General features: G+C 37.3%; 1 protein-coding gene across 3 annotated transcripts in view; it reads left to right on the top strand.

The window, feature by feature from the left end:
- Nucleotides 1–16,810, top strand: part of EPSTI1 (epithelial stromal interaction 1) — a 102,231-nt gene extending 85,421 nt beyond the window's left edge. The window contains exons 9-12 of one of the 3 annotated variants that reach the window (XM_055360063.2): nt 4,413–4,486; nt 9,690–9,789; nt 15,556–15,587; nt 16,297–16,810. In XM_055360063.2, the coding sequence (XP_055216038.2) occupies nt 4,413–4,486; nt 9,690–9,789; nt 15,556–15,587; nt 16,297–16,549 (459 nt within the window). In that variant the 3' untranslated portion in view covers nt 16,550–16,810. Of the gene's footprint in view, nt 1–4,412; nt 4,487–9,689; nt 9,790–15,555 lie in introns of all 3 variants that reach the window. The other 2 variants (XM_004054437.5, XM_063697306.1) reach the window with 2 other exon arrangements.
- The last annotated feature ends 234 nt before the right edge of the window (nt 16,811–17,044 follow it).

Below are 17,044 nucleotides of genomic sequence, written 5' to 3'. Positions count from 1 at the left end.
TATAGAAGCGTCCTAAGAAAACGGCTCTGAACCTATCTTTTATCACTTAATGTATCTTAGAGATCTCTCCATAAGCCCCTGCTCTACCTTAGAAAACATCCATCTTAGTCTTTGTTCCATTGTATTCCATTGCGCTGATGGTCTCACTTATGGTGCAAGTGTTTTGTTGGTGGGCGTTAACATGTTTCCCTAAACTTTTACAGTTTCAATAATATAACTGTGAATATTCATACACATACCTCTTTGAACACTTCTGCAAGAGATGTATACGTCTTACGTTTTGATGCTTATTGCTAAATTGACTTCCAAAAACTAAATTAGGTTTCACTAATTTAGATGCTATACCAGAGTGTTTTCTGTCAAACTTTTCTGATTTTCGTCAATACAATAGAAACACTTTATCTCATCGTTTTAATATTTCTTTGATTTTGAGTGAAGATAATGACCATTTTGAACTGACAGGCAACCTGTAGTTTATCTGTGAACTGCCTGTTCCTATCCCTTGGCCCTTTTTCTTTTTGGTTGTTTTTTCCTTATTGGTTTATGTGAAGTCCTTACCCACTTTCTGGGACATTTCCTGAGTCTCAGCCTAAAATAGTCACTGAACCACTGAATCTCACATCAGTGTGTTTTAATCCTCTGCCTGGGATTATAGTTGGATATTTTTCTCACTTGTTTATGGGTTTCCTTTCTCTAGAATATAAACTCTAAAGGAGCAAAGATCTCATCTATCTTATTCACTACTATAGCCTATCATGTAGATGCAAGCCTGGCTCATAATAGACACTCAGATATTTAATGAATGAATAAATGAAAATTGAATTAGCCTATGCATATCCTAAACATTCATTAACAGTTAATTTTTTAATTTTATGGTATTTTTTCCAAATGCAAAGTTTGAATTTTCATGCAGCTAAATTTATTAATCTTTTTCTTTTTATAACTTCTGGAACTTCCTCACTCCAAGTTTATAAATAAATTCACCTGTGCCACCTTTGAAAACTTCTATTCCCATCTTCTAGGCTCAAATCTTAGACTTCTATAAAATTTATTTAATGGAAATTAAGGGTCTAGTTTTGCTCTTTCTTACAGTAGTCGGCTAGTCCATCATCATTCATGAAACTCTGTCTCCTGCAATGGTTTAGCACAACTTTATGATAAACTACATTTCCATATGTATCATGTCTCTTCCTAGACTCAAATTGTTTTAATTACTATAGTTTTATTTTCTTCAACTTTTAAGCTCAGGGATTCATGTACAGGATTTGCAGGTTTGTTACATAGGTAAACATGTGCCATGGTGGTTTGTTGCACAGATCAACCCAGTACCTAGGTATTAAGCCCAGCATCCATTAGCTCTCCCTCCCCGTGCATCCTCCACTCCAACAGGCCCCAGTGTGTTGTCCCCATCCATGTGTTCTCATATGATATCTTTCAATGTTTGATGAAGCTGGTTCTTTCTCATTTTTTGTTTTCTTTTCCAGTATTTTTGTATGGCTGTGATTGTATTTTTTTTCTCAGACAAGTTGCATGATCATTTTGCCAAGTCTGAAAAAAGTATCTTAAAAATTATTTTAAAGTAACATGTCATAGTATGCATATATATATATATATATATGTATTTTATACTTTTTTTGTCTTTGTGTCATACTCCAGAACTAATGAGAGTTAGTTTGTTCAGAATGCATTGTATTAAACTCACAATGGGCCAGATACCAGAAGTTGCTCCTTGGAGAAATAGGATTAATGAAAGTGAAAATAATCAGCATCCTTTGGCAAGAAGGATTTAGATTTGTGCTTAGGTTATATATATTCTGCTAAAACTTTTGAATGTGAATGGGTCCTGTAGTTCTGGACATGACTGTTTATACTAGAGTATGGTGAGCCACCATGAGGATATCCTTAATTCCAACCATTTATTTTGAATGCATCCTGCAGAAGATTATTAGATACAAGAAAATGTAAGCCCTGGTCTTTATTTTGCTACTAATAAGCTATTTAGCTCTTGACAAGTTACTAAAACTGTGTCTCTGATCCCATTTCCTTATCTGTAAGGTGAGGATGATATTGCTCATTCATTTATCACATAATACTTTGTTTGCCTGCCTACCTTTGCAATTGTTGTTAGGATCAAGTAATACAATTCTGGTAAAACTTGTATTTGAAAATATTAAGGTTTTCTGGTTAAACATTGCACATCAAAAGCATTTCATTTGCTTATGTTTTATCACTCTCTCCCCATATACCACTAAAAATACAGGAATTTTTTTAAAAAGCCATAAGCCAACAAGAGCAAAAGAACAGACTAGTAGACTGCAGCAAAGATATAAGCCAAAATTTTAAATCTGGAACTAGATGGTCAGTGGTAACTGATTTAGTGGAGCAGGAAAAGCCAGTACTCATTTGAAAGAAGCAGTAAGACAGAGAAGTTGGTTAAGTTGAGGAATCAGAGGCATCTGGTACCTTTGAAGCCTAGAGCTGAAGACAGGAGGATGAATTAGAAACTTGAATGAGGAGCTATAGGATTTCTAGATCCCTCTCCTACCACACTGAATGTTAAAAAAAGAAACATTGTAAGAGAATGATGATGGGGCTGTACTATGAGAGGAAGTTGGGATTGGGGTGAAGGTAGTAATAGAGGCATCAATCTTTTTTCCATTGTAGGTAGTCAAAAGATAATACAGTTTTTTAAAAATTAAGAAATGAGTTTTTGTCCTTTGTAGGGACATGGATGAAATTGGAAATCATCATTCTCAGTAAACTATCGCATGAACAAAAAACCAAACACCGCATATTCTCACTCATAGGTGGGAATTGAACAATAAGAACACATGGACACAGGAAGGGGAACATCACACTCTGGGGACTGTTGTGGGGTGGGGGGAGGGGGGAGGGATAGCACTGGGAGATATACCTAATGCTAAATGACGACTTAGTGGGTGCAGCGCACCAGCATGGCACTTGTATACATAGGTAACTAACCTGCACATTGTGCACATGTACCCTAAAACTTAAAGTATAATAATAAAAATTAAGAAATGAATAAACATGCATACTATTAAGAAGAAGATAATTACTTATGAAACCACATGCAGGAATTGAAAATGATTGTGGAGACGAGGGAGAGGACAGGAGCTTCTTTCACATTGGTATACTTGGTAGTACTAATAAAGAGTACTAATATTTGGTAGACTAAAAAATGATCCTATTGTGCAAGAGTGAGACTTGAGCATAAAGCTTGGCAGCGAGGTGCATAACAAATGCTTATTGAGTGGACAGATATTATTCATTGATTTCAAAAACTCAAATATTATTCAATGATTTCCCCTTATTAGTGTTATATAGGAATTAGGGTTAAGTAATGCGCTTTAAGGATTGATGAGCAATGTATTTGGAATATCACAGTATAAGAAATAAGTCTTTTTATTTTGGGGGACTGTGGAATATTAGAGGGTCTTTGAACAAAGTTAATAAAATGTCAGCCTGAACTTTGGGTTTTTTTGTATATTTTTCATCAAGGAAGTTTGGGGTTAAAACAACAATAGCAACCTTTTATTGGTATGTGTTAAGACTTGACAGTATTTTCTCTACCAGAAAATCTCTCTGACTCAGGCACTGGTATATGACTTGGGCCTAATAATTTTCTTCTCTTTGCATTTTTTTGTCTTTGAAATGGGATTAAAATTTATTCTGCCTTAGGGTAGACAGTTGGAAATTAGAGAAATCCTGGGATTGGTTCTTCGGTATAATACTGTAAACATAGTAACTAGGTCTGGAAGTTAAGTTGCCTCTTCCAAGAAGATAAGCAGACTGTTGGAAGCTAAAGATTTAGTTATAATAATGTGATTTATATGAAGCAAAGTATCTCCTCCAGAGATCTCAAAGTTCTGCTGGTATTAGAAGTAACTAATCAATAATAGGTGAGTGCTTATTCTCCAGGATGGAGAATGTTTTATTAACAGAATTACACTATAAGATTGAGTCCAATATTTATTTGTAAGTTGCTGTGAATTTATTAGGAAAGAAATGCTAGAGAAATACCAAGAAATAGTATTGTGTGATATTCCTGAAGGAACTAATTTGATTTGTTGTTCTCTGTAAGACATAGATGAGTTTGACTTACATTGTATTTTCTTCTGTTTGTGTTGTACCCACTGATCTAGTATCTTGACCATGCACATTGGCTTTTAATCTAGCAATTTTACACTCACAGAGCTATTCTGTTTGACTAAGCCACAGTTATTTGCTACCTACGTATATAAGAAAATAATTTCACATCCAAATAGTACTTAAGTAAAAGTTTCAAAAATGAAATATTGTACCAGTTGAGGTTAAATATGTAATTGATTTGGGTGTCTTCTGTACAACCGTGTTAATTGAAAACCATATTTTAAAACTTTTATTGTTCCTAGAGCGAATTACTGGAACTTAAACGGCAGCAGCAAGAGCAAGAAAGAGCCAAAATCCACCAGACTGAACACAGGAGGTAAAACTGGCTAATAAAATAAGCATCCTTGGTTAAATCAATTACCTAGAAAGTTTGTACAGTGTTTTAGGAAAACATTATAACATTATTAATATGGTTTTGGAATGCGTATTACCTTTAAATCTGTTATTGGGACGTGATATATGTATGAGGTATGCCAACTGCTACATATATAAGTACACACATGTGTGTACATATGTGCATGCACAATTTTCTTGGATAGATGGCATTATAAACTCACATTAGAAAACTGACTCATGTTCTTAAGTTGTGTGTTCAATTAAGGTATATTTAATTTGCTTACCATAGGACAAAACATCCTAATTGGAGACGATGGTCTACCATTTATAGACTTCGTTATAACAGTTACATCAATATAGACGGTCAGATACCCATACTTGAGTGCAAAAGCTCAGACAAAAACTCACTAACATTATTTAATATTGACACATTAGAGAAAAAAAATCGTAGAACCATTAAGTAATTTTCAAATAGTCTAAGCACTCTCCATCTTAATCCTAATATCAGACTTAAGAATACCTAGTAAAATATCATGTTACTGTTGGGACAGTGCTAATAAGCACCATATTGTCTGCCATTATTATGCTAAGATTTCTAGGGGGACACGGGTTGAGTTCATTAGGGGTGTAGTTGAGTATCTTGGAGAAGAATGTAAGGGTTTTCACAATTTAAAGGGACAAATTCTTTTGATAGTGAATGGCTTTTTGGAACGTATTTAACCTTCCCACTGTCACTAAACTGTATTTTTAAGTTATGTTGGTTTCATTTTCTAAATGAGAGACTTTAAAAAGCATTCAGTGGAAGCTCCCTATTCTGATGGTGCCTGTAACTGTGGGCGGGGAGCTCACTTTTATTTGACTGAACTATGTTGTCCCCAGAGTCCAGTCAAAATAGTTTTGAAACTACAAATGTGAATTATATGTTTTTTCTCTTATTTAAGGAAATATCAAAACTCTGATATGTCGGTTAGGCTATATTGTTGGGTAAGATGGTGGTGGGGAAGCATGCTAACGACTTATTTATTATAAAGTAGGCCATAATTTAGCCATTTTATTGCTGTTTATTATTTTCTCTCTTTTTTTTTTTTTTTTTTTTTTGAGACAGAGTCTCACTCTTTTGCCCAGGTGGGAGTGCGGTGGCAGGATCTCGGCTCACTGCAAACTCTGCCTCCCGGGTTCAAGTGACTCTTCTGCCTCAGCCTCCTGAGTAGTTGGGATTACAGGCACGTGCCACCATGCCCAGCTAATTTTTGTATGTTTAGTGGAGACGGGGTTTCGCTGTGTTGGCCAGGCTAGTCTTGAACTCCTGACCTCAGGTGATCTGCCTGCCTCAGCCTCCCAAAGTACTGGGATTACAGGAGTGAGCCACCGCACCTGCCCTATTTTCTCTTTAAAATACTTCCTGTTTAAAAAACACTTGATATTGTATTTGTAAACTGATTGCTAGTAGTAGCCAGTTATTTCTCTGGATTTCTGAGGATTAATTGAATTGTAAGACTTTAAGCATCTTAAACGTAGTGATGTGTCACATTAATAGGCTCCATTGCTGTAATATTTATCTTTGATGGGCACCTAATAAACACCCAAGCTATTTGATTAGAGGTAGAAAAGATAATTTTTTTGTTATAGGAATCTTGGCTTTCATTCTTTATTTCCGTACTACTGAATACCTAAATATTGGTGGGGCTGTTTAATTTCTATGCGTTATTTTTTCTTTCTTTTGATTCTACTTAAATAGATCCAATAAATGTATAGCTCCAAATTTAATCCAAGAAGAGATTTTTCTAGATAATAAACTCAGTAATTAGTTTTGAAGTATCTGATCAAGTCATTAAATATATATTTTATGCTCTTCATCAATTTTTGAAAAGAGCTTACGTTTGTATTGCCTTTAAAGTGTGCAATGAGGTTTCCCATGTTATCATGTGAGAATACATACTCAATGAACTCTTAATAAAATAGCCGTGTCCATTCTTACTCAAGGCAACAACACAAGCTATATAGTGTGTGTGTAGGGGATGTAAATTAGGTTTTCTCCAAAGGCACGATTTTATTGGCATCAAAAGGACAACGTGCTTTCTACAGTTTAAAAGTTCACATTGCAGAAAACTCAACTCTGAGTATTATAATAGAAAGCACTGAGATTCCTGACAAGCTTTTCAATGAACCTGTAATGAGCTTGAGTGCACCTGCACCTGACCCGTTGTAACTATTTGAGTAGGAGAAGACAAGTAGAAATTCCAGAGAGAAACGACAGAGCATGGGGGTCAAGGACTTGAAAGGATTTGGGCAATGAGGTGAAAACTGGGATGAACTGAATTGATTTATTCAAACTTGAACCATCCCTGAATAATAGTTTTTATCCAAATTAACCCTCAGAAGAAAACCCAGAGCACAATTTCGACTGCAGTAGCATGTACGTACTTTCTAAAACTATTAAACAAAAATAGAAATTGGTTCTTTTCCCTCCCATTTAGATTCTTGATAGGAATTGAGAGAAGCAAACTCTTTCCCACCCATTATCTCTGGTTGACTCACACTGCTGTGGACATAGGCAAGTTGAGGACACTCCTATAGTATCAAAGAGTGCTCAACCACTCTGATGTCCTCTTAGTAACTGATGCTCAAAAGTGAATCACATTACCTTATGTCTTCATGACAAGGCATCAGTCTTCGCAGGGTTTGAGTGAATTGAGAGCAATTGCCAGTGAGCTGTTTTGCAGTCTACACTCATCATCCATGTTGTTTTCAGGGGTGAAGAATGTGTGCCAGGAAGATTTGTTTCATTCAGTAACTACATTATCAGACTACACTCCATAAAGGCTGTGTTCTAGGCTCCGGGACTAGGGCAAAACACGGCAGAAGGGGTCCCTCACCATGTGGAAATTATAATCTGGAGGAGAGAAATGGAAGTCAACAATCAAAGGCACTGTTATTTCAGATGGTGATGTGTACTGTGAGGACCATATCACAGGGTGATGTTAAGGAAGAAATTGGAGATGATAGGTTACTTAGGAAGGCCTCACTGCAGAGGTGACATCAAAGGACAAGGAAGAACCAGCCACATAGAGACTGAGGGCAGATGCATGGACTTAGATGGCCTACGAAGAGGGGAAGAGCAAGTGCAGAGGCTCTAAAGTACAAATGAGCTTGGACTGTTTGAGTCCCAAGTGATGGGAATTTTTTTTTTTTTTTTGAGACAGAGTTTTGCTCTGTCGCCCAGGCTGGAGTGCAGTGACATCATCTCCACTCACTGCAAACTCCACCTCCCAGGTTCAAGCGATTCTCCTGCCTCAGCCTCCTGAGTAGCTGGGACTATAGGTGCCCACGACCATGCCGGGCTAATTTTTGTGTTTTTAGTAGAGATGAGGTTTTGCCAGGTTGGCTGGGCTGGTCTCCTGACCTCAAGTGATGCACCAGCCTCAGCCTTCCAAAGCGCTGGGATTACAGGCATGAGCCACCACACATCACCCCATGTGATGGGATTATAGTGAGTGAAGAAGAGAATGATACTCAGTGAGGGAGGAAAGGTAGGCAGGAGCAAGATAACACAACCTTTTATAAGCCAGTTTTATTCTAAGACCAATGGGAAGTCATGGGAGAATTTTAAGCAAAAGGAAGACATTTCTTTCATAATCTAGTAAGGTTGTTGTATGGGGACTAGATTACGGAAGGTGGGAGTGAAAGCACTAGCAAGGTGAAGATATAATAATTTGAACTAGAATGGTATCCATGGAAAGAAATGAGTGAATTTAGGTTGTGTTCAGGAGGTAGAGCAAACAAGCCTTGTAGTGGTTTGGGTGTGGGGTGGAGGATGCTGAGTGAAAGCCCATCTTTGTTAATGACAAAAAGACTGGATAAGAACAGCTCCAGGCATGCAGGCAGTCCAGGATACCAGTGGTTGTGTTGTTTAATGGGGAGCAGGGTCACTTTCCTTTTCTTGATAGTTGAGTCTCCAGCGAAGTGGGATACTATTCTATCTGCATGCTGAGAGATTCAGAGAAGGTGACTTAAACATGGAGCTTGGCAGTGAAGCAGGCTGACTAGAATATGGCACTTGGGTAGATTTTATGGTAAGATGGGAAAGAAGCTTTATAATAGCTGAGGTGGAACCACAGCCCGATGGGACCTAAAGTTGTTGAGAGACAGCAACTGAGCCCACACACAGCTGGCATCTTAGCTAGCACTGAGCAAGTGCAGACAGCCAGAAACCCCCTCCAGCCTTTGACTTTGCTACCCAGCCTTTATTTGCCTCAAAGTTCCCTAATCTCCCACAGTCACTGGCCTGTAGCCACTCACCATGACCACATTCTGCTAATCTTCATGACTGAACAGGAGGCTCATGTGACTGGTTCCTGCCTCCCTTCCTTCCATAAATGTATATTTGCTGCTATGCACCAGGCATTGTGTTTCTGCTTTCCAGAAGCTTATAGTCTTATTTCTGCACTTCCTAAATAATCTGTTGATATCATAGGGTACCTATTGCAGTGCCATTTCTTCAGCTTCCAAGTCCCTGACTCTACTCAGCCATACGTGGGCAACTCAGAGCACGACGTTACCTGTGATTTATTATTTTAAATTTAAAAACTGTAATATGAAACACAGAAAGGTCCATAAAACAGATATTTATAGTGATTAATTATAAAGTGAACAACCAGGTAGCAAGCTCCAGAAATAAAATAATATAAGCTCACCTTCCATTTCTGCTTTTCATATATGGGGTTTACTTTAGCAAGACTGGCAGTGGAGTGCAGGGAATATGGGAAGGACATCTATCTTGCAACAATAATGCCATAGAGCTATCTTTGGTTCTTCTTCATGTTTTGGTTCATGCTGAGGCTTCTTTCTCCAGCCTCTGAGGTTCATACCTGGCATGATTTTGAGGGCTGTAGTTTCTTTCTTGAACTAGGGTCTTGCTGAACTGGCAGGAGATGAGTGCCTGAAACTCTCAGGTTAAGAATTTGTACCCCCTTTGGCTTGAGCCAAGATTGACACCAGCTCCAGTAAAGAGGGGTTAACAGCATGTCATATGGTTAGTGTGAAGAGAAGTTTCTGTGGATTTCTTCTAAGCTGAAGCCAGGAAGCTATCCCCACGGTCAGTTCATACAACACATTAGATTCTCAGAAATCTCTCAGCCCTGCAGCAAGTTTTCTACTCACACACATTTTTCATTGTTTTAAAGGGTAAATAATGCTTTTCTGGACCGACTCCAAGGCAAAAGTCAACCAGGTGGCCTCGAGCAATCTGGAGGCTGTTGGAATATGAATAGCGGTAACAGCTGGGTGAGTTTTTTCTTTTCTCTTAAAAAAATCATCTTTCAATGTTGAAGAATAAAAACAATGAGAATTTTTAATATATGTTTTGGCCTTCTCCCCAGATATTACGTTTTTGTTGTTGTGCTGTTTGGCAGTGTGATGGGCAGTCAGCCAGGGGGATTACTGTAAATTCCACAGTAGCTTCTGCTAGAGGGAGAAAGTCCTGATTTCAGCTCTGGCCAATCACAGTAAAAAATGACACCTGCCCTTTGTTCTCAGCATGATTGCCTGGACTCTAAGGGTTTTTATCATCCCTTGCCCAGACCTACAAAAAAACAAATGAACGTTTTTTTTTTTCAGAAAGATTTTAAATGAAATATGGTTATAAAAATAATAAACATTCTCTAGTAATATATTCTTTCAGTCAAACTAACACATCAAAGAAACCAGTAATTTTTCACTATGAAATGATTTTTTAAAAACCCTATAGCAAAAGGCACTTTTAAAAAATGAAATGTCCTTACCTATTTCTGTGATGAAAACCTTGCAACTGTGTTGCAATATGTGTTTAATGTATTTTGTGTGCATGATATATTATTGAACGAGCACCAAAGCTTTGGAACATATATAATTGTGAGGTTTGCAATGTGTACAAAATCAAAACTAAAGACCATAGGTCTTACAGTTTAATTGAAGCCCAAGTGTATAACTACCTTCTCTCTCTCTCACTCACTCCCTTTATATACACACATCAGATAGAAATCTGTAAACTGGTCAAAATACAACAAAATAATCAAGTGCTTGCTGACCTAGAAAATCTAGAGAAGATCTTCCTTTAATAAATACTTGACAGAAAAAAGATCATGTTTGAGAAGTCAATCTGTTAGAAATCTTACAGCATGTATCTTTGAAAGACATCTAGTAATCTAGTAGTTTACATTGATGAGTGGATTTTATAAATGTATACATATTTAAGATAATTGAACAGAAGCAAATTTGCAGAGAACGCTGCCTGGATGTGTCTATTTATCCGTAATATATGCTCATTTGTACACTCTGGCATTCAGAATAGGGACAGTATGGAACAGAGAAAATAATTGAAACGCAGGATCTTTGCATTGTGTGATACAAAGTACACATAATGTCTTGTAACACTATGTGAGTAGGAGTCATGTGGAAAATGGGCCATTGTGAGTTGAAGACATTATCCAAGCTTGTATAACTTAGTTGTGAAACACAATTGGAATTTAGATTTTGGTCAGGGCTTGGAAACACACTGTATGGTTGTCATTTCTTCTCTATGGAACCGCTCTTAAAACTTAGAAAGCACCTATCTGGGACTGAGGGGAAGATGATGGGAGAGCATAAATGGATATCGCATAGGCTTCTGCTGAGGATGTGAGGATGTGGCAATCTGGCTCACCAATGACTATTGGCAGGCCTTAGTGAGCCATGAATCTCTGCTTAGACTCCTCACAGATCAAAGAGAGGAGCATTGTTTCCTCATGATGTAATAGTGAGGCTGATTGGGTGAAATTTTTAGTAGGATGGGCATATCCAAGTCCAAAGGGGTTATCAGTGCTTTCCTTACTTAAAAGAAGCAGCAAGGGAAACCTGGGAAGTTCCTCAGGCTCGCACCTTCACCTCTGTTGACCTCCAGACATCTGCACTTCTGTGCTTGCTTTGCTTTATGATTTATCTTCTCCACCTCCTGGGGGACTTTGTTCTAATAATATTCTCTCCTCTCTACTGAATTGCTGAATGTTCCATCTCAACTAGAACACTTCCATCAGCATAAAACATAAATCAACATAAATTCTGTTGATAGCACATTTCCTTCTTGCTACTGCCCTATTTCTGTCCTCCTTCAGAGTAAAACATCAAAAGGTGCCTCTCCTTGCTATCTCTAATTTCTTTATTTTTTCTTAAACCCACTGTTACAAGGTTTTAGAATCTACCCATCAAAAAGAATGTTCTTTTCATGGTCACTAAAAATGTTCACATTGCAAAATCCAACGATTATTTCTCAATCTTCATCTTTTGACTGATCGCCATTCTTTGTCATGGTGAATCACTCCCTCTTCTTTGAAACTGTTTCTTTACTTAGCTTCTGCGACACTGTACTCTCCTGGGTTTTCATATACCTCAGTGATAACCCCTTTTCATCCCTCTTTGCTGAATTCCTTGCATCTGCCTGTCCTTTCAACAGTGAAGTGCCTCAGGGATCTACCTTGGACCACTTTCTGAACTGATGTTCACTTAATACCATGATGACCTCATTCATTCTTATGAAATTAGATACTATCTATATGTTCATGACTCCCAAGTTTCTATTTCCAGCCCAGACCCCACCCTCCAAACTCCAGACTTGTGTACCCAGTTGCCTACCCAACACATCTCTACTTATCCAAGATGTGTAATAGACATTTCAGCCTTAACATGTCTAAAATGTAAACTTTGATCCCCTTTACCCTAGTGCTCTATCTGCACATTTTCCTGTTTCCATAACGGTGCAATCCCTCTCTCACACCCACACAGCTAGCCATCAACAAATCCTCTTGACTCTTCCTTCCCAATACATCCAGTCCAACAGCTTCTCACCACCCTCATCATCATTATCCTGCTTCCAGCCTCTCTCAGTGCTCATCCAGATGCTTGCAGTAGTCTCCTAGATGGTTTCCTTACTTCCACAATTACTTACCTACAGTCTGTTCTCGATACAAGACTGACAGAAGTCAGATTCTGACTCTGCATACCCCTCCAATGGCTTTCACCACCCCCCAAATCACTTGGAGTAAAAGCCAAAGTCCTTCCAGCAGCTTACCAGGTGCTGCATGATCCAGACTCCTTCTTAGCCCTCTGGCTCTCCTGCTGCTCTCCTTCTTCATTTCTCTCTAGCCACACCAGCTTTCTTGCTGAGAGCACTGGGTGCTCTGTCTACACTAGTCTCCAAAATATCCATATGGTTTGTCCTCCTTCATTTACTTTCTTGAATTCCACGGTCTCAGTGAGGTTACCTTGGCATCCTAGTTAAAGCTGCTGCCTGTCCTCTCACCCTGGCTCCTGCAGTCCCCTTTCTAGGCTCCCCTCCCTTTTTCTATAGCACTCTTCAACTTCTAACATACTTTTAAAACATAATTTCCTTGTATGTTTTGTTGACTGTTTACTCTTCGCCTCTCCCTGTGGTGTTGTATGTTCCACATTCTACAAGGGTGGGGCCATTGGATTGTTGTGTTCACTGGTGTATCCCAGGCATAAAACAATAACTGGAACTTACCACACACACACAAGGAAACAAGTGGTTGTGATTCAACATCACAAACACAACAGAAAGACTTAGAGCCAGATGATTTCATATGCTAAAATGATTAGATACTGAATTTAAAATCATGATGTATAAAACGTTTGATGAAATAAAAATTGGATTTGAAATAATGAGGAAAAAATAGGAGATAATGAAAGACAACCAAGCGGACTTCAAAAAGAATTAAACCAAAATGCCATTTCTTATCAATTATTTGGCAAAAAAAAACCTCCTAAAATATTGACAATATACTCTGTTGGCAAGGCTGTGGGGAAATGGGTACTTTACACATTATTGGTGGGCATGCAGAATGATACAAACACTATCAACATCAATGTCTTACTGTCTTCCCATTAAACGAAGACCAGGCCTATACATATTAGAGCCAAATTCTATTAAACTTTCAAAGAACAGATTATTTCAAATGTCTAGAAAGTTTTTCTGATTAAAAAGAAGGAAGTATTATCCAAAATGATTAAGCAGGTAAACATGACTTTGAATTAAAATGAGACAAAGACCGTATAGAAAAAAAATAGACTCACTATCACTCATAAACATAGATTCAAAACAATCACAAGATTTTGACAGAATAAATATGAAAAAGCATAACATAACCTGATGAGATAGGATTTGTTCCAGAATTGCAAGCTTGGCTTATTGCAGACAAAACAAAAAACCTACTGAGATAATTCACCTCATAAATTATAAAAGAAACTCCATACGATCATCTCAATTAGCACAGGAAAAGCATTTGCTAAATTACAATACTCACTTGTGGTAAAATCTTCTAGCAAACTAGGAATAGAAGGGAAATTTCTTTGCCTCATATAGGGATTAAAACTGTATAATAATAATAAAAATACATTAAAAACATTTCCGTTAAGTAAGATATAAGGATTGAAAAGGGGAAAAAAAAAAAGCCTTTATAAATCACAGATGATACAATTATTTACATAGAAAATCCAAAAGAATTTACATTCAAATTATTAGAAGAAAAAAAGGCTTGGCAATGTTAGTAGATATAAGATCAATGTGTAAAAACTACATTTCTACACATTAGGAATAAATAAAAAATCTAATAAAAAGATCCAACCAAAAATATGAATGACCCTTTTTAAAAAATTCTAAAATTAGCCGGGCGCGGTATCTCACGCCTGTAATCCCACCACATTGGGAGGCCAAGGCGGGCGGATCACGAGGTCAGGAGATCAAGACCATCCTGGCTAACAAGATGAAATCCCGTCTCTACTAAAAATACAAAAATATTAGCCGGGCGTGGTGGCGGGCTCCTGTAGTCCCAGCTACTTGGGAGGCTGAGGCGGGAGAATGGCGTGAACCTGGGAGGCGGAGCTTGCGGTGAGCAGGGATTGCGCCACTGCAGTCCAGCCTGGGTGACAGAGCGAGACTCTTTCTCAAAAAAAAGAAAAAAAAAAGAAAAGAAAAAAAATTCTTAAATTTTGTAGAAAGATGCTATGGAATAAATAAATGGAGAGTTATACCTTGTTAATAGATAGGAATGAGCTCTCAAATAAGCTATAGATTCACATAAATTGGAATCAAAGCAAAGAACCGAGACTAACCAATTCACTCCTAAAGATAAAGAAGTATATATGGGGACTTAATTGTGTATTTAATGCGGTATGCAATTGGCCCAGCACACCCAACATTTCTGAATTTTTTAGTTTTTTGTATGACAGATGGGGCAGAGCACATCACTGGGGGGAAACAGACTCCAGCAAATGCTGTGGGGACAATTGAGTACTTACATGAAATTAGGTCCCGACATAATTCATAAAAAAATTCTAACTGGATTAAAGCTTATAAATAGGAAGGAAGACTTTTACATTTTAGAAAATAAGAGAGGCTGTTTATAAAATAGAGCTGAGAAAGGATTTTGTAAGACCCAAGGTATAAACAACAATAACAAAAAAATAACTATATCTACATTAAATTTTAAAACGTGTTCATAAAAGAATATCATACAAAAGTAAGAAGACAGGCCATAAATTAAACTTTTATTTAGGACATGTTCTGCAAATAACAAGTGGACAAAATTAATATATAGAATTAGCAACTTAAATTATATCAATATATTCAAATTACTATTAAATTAAGGCTATGTCACCATTTAAAGACTGATAGATGAGGACTGAGCTTCTCCAAAGAATGAAAGAGGAAAGCTATGCCTCAATTCACAGAGGCTTGGAGGAAATATCGGAACCAGTAAAAAAGCCAGAGACAGAATAAAAAAGGAGGAAGGCAGAAATTATGATAAAACCAAGCCATGGAAAGAAGCAGTGGTTTCTTGAAATGTCATATAGACACTTAAGCAGTAGGTCCCCAATAAGTGTGTATGTTAGGTGGATTGATTTTTATTTTTTAATCATTGTTAATTTAAATCAGTGTTCTCATATTTCTTAACATATACATTTATTCTTCAATAATTGCTTTTATATGTAAAAAATACGTTTTTTTTTTTATTTTTCTAGGGTTCTCTATTAGTTTTTTTGAGGCACCTAAGGTGGGTCACTTAAAAAAAATCCCTTTAAATAATATTCCCTCTGATACAATAGGTGAGGCTCTTTGGGATGCTGTGGAAACTCTAAATCCTATGTCTTCAAGGGCAGTTAAGCATTTCCTATGACCAATGAGGCAACCTGAGATTTTAATTTCCCAAAGTGTTAGAAGAAACAGCAATGGTGTGTATTCCATACGTAGCGTGGCCCAGCACTGCAGAAGGCTTGATGGAGGTTTCTTGACCCTTTGCACATGGTAGGAGTGGAGACTCATCAATCTATCTCCCTACATCAAGGTCCTCTTAGAAGTCACCTTTCTGCTGCATAATACAGCGTAACCCTACTTGAGACATTTCCATTTAAATTGCTCTGTTCCACATGTGTTCATCCTGTCCTTGCTGTAACTGTGTAGGTGGGTGACAACATTTTCGAACTGTATATTTGTCACCTCTGTTAGTCTATCTCTAAGAACACAGCCAATAAGACATCACTTGACAAGCCATTACCTTATTGACCAAGACTATTTTGTGAATCAAATGCAATGTGACTTGAAAATAAAATCGTTTCAATGGTCATTTAAGTTGTTAATTTTAAAAAACGGTCATTTTAGCTTGATGCGTAAGAGCGTTCTTTGCAGGAACTTCATTTTTGACTACAAAGGCTTTGAATTTTATTTTGCTGCTTGCAGTAATTTTTGTTTTCTTTTTCTTCCAGGATATATGAGAAAATATTGACTCCTATCTGGCCTTCATCAACTGACCTCAAAAAGCCTCATGAGATGCTTTTTCTTAATGTGATTTTGTTCAGCCTCACTGTTTTTACCTTAATTTCAACTGCCCACACACTTGACCGTGCAGTCAGGAGTGACTGGCTTCTCCTTGTCCTCATTTATGCATGTTTGGAGGAGCTGATTCGTGAACTCATATTTAATCTCTACTGCCAGGGAAATGCTACATTATTTTTCTAATTGGAAGTATAATTAGAGTGATATTGGTAGGGTAGAAAAAGAGGGAGTTACTTGATGCTTTCAGGTTAATCAGAGCTATGGGTGCTACAGGCTTGTCTTTCTAAGTGACATATTCTTATCTAATTCTCAGATCAGGTTTTGAAAAGCTTTGGGGGTCTTTTTAGATTTTAATCCCTACTTTCTTTATGGTACAAATATGTAAAAGGTCTTATATTCTTTTACACAAATTTATAAATAAATTTTGAATTCCTTCTGTATAAATGGGTCATTTTTATTTTTAATGAAAAGTTATTGGGGTTTTCTCTCTTGAAGGGTCTCATTTTAATTCCCCTTTCCAGGCCATATAGATCAAATATAGTACTGTCATTACTGTTGGCTCTTGTTTTGGTCTTGACTTACTAATAGTGTTACCCTGATTTTCAGAGGGGGACAGTTTATCTCCAGAAAGGCCAATGTTTGTATACACATCAGCTAGACACAAATATAGACATCATA

The sequence above is a fragment of the Gorilla gorilla genome, chromosome 14 (assembly GCF_029281585.2).
Source record: "Gorilla gorilla gorilla isolate KB3781 chromosome 14, NHGRI_mGorGor1-v2.1_pri, whole genome shotgun sequence".
NCBI classification, from domain to species: Eukaryota; Metazoa; Chordata; class Mammalia; order Primates; family Hominidae; genus Gorilla; species Gorilla gorilla.
Note: the sequence above shows the minus strand (reverse complement) of the source record. Positions and strands in the feature narration are given on the sequence as shown.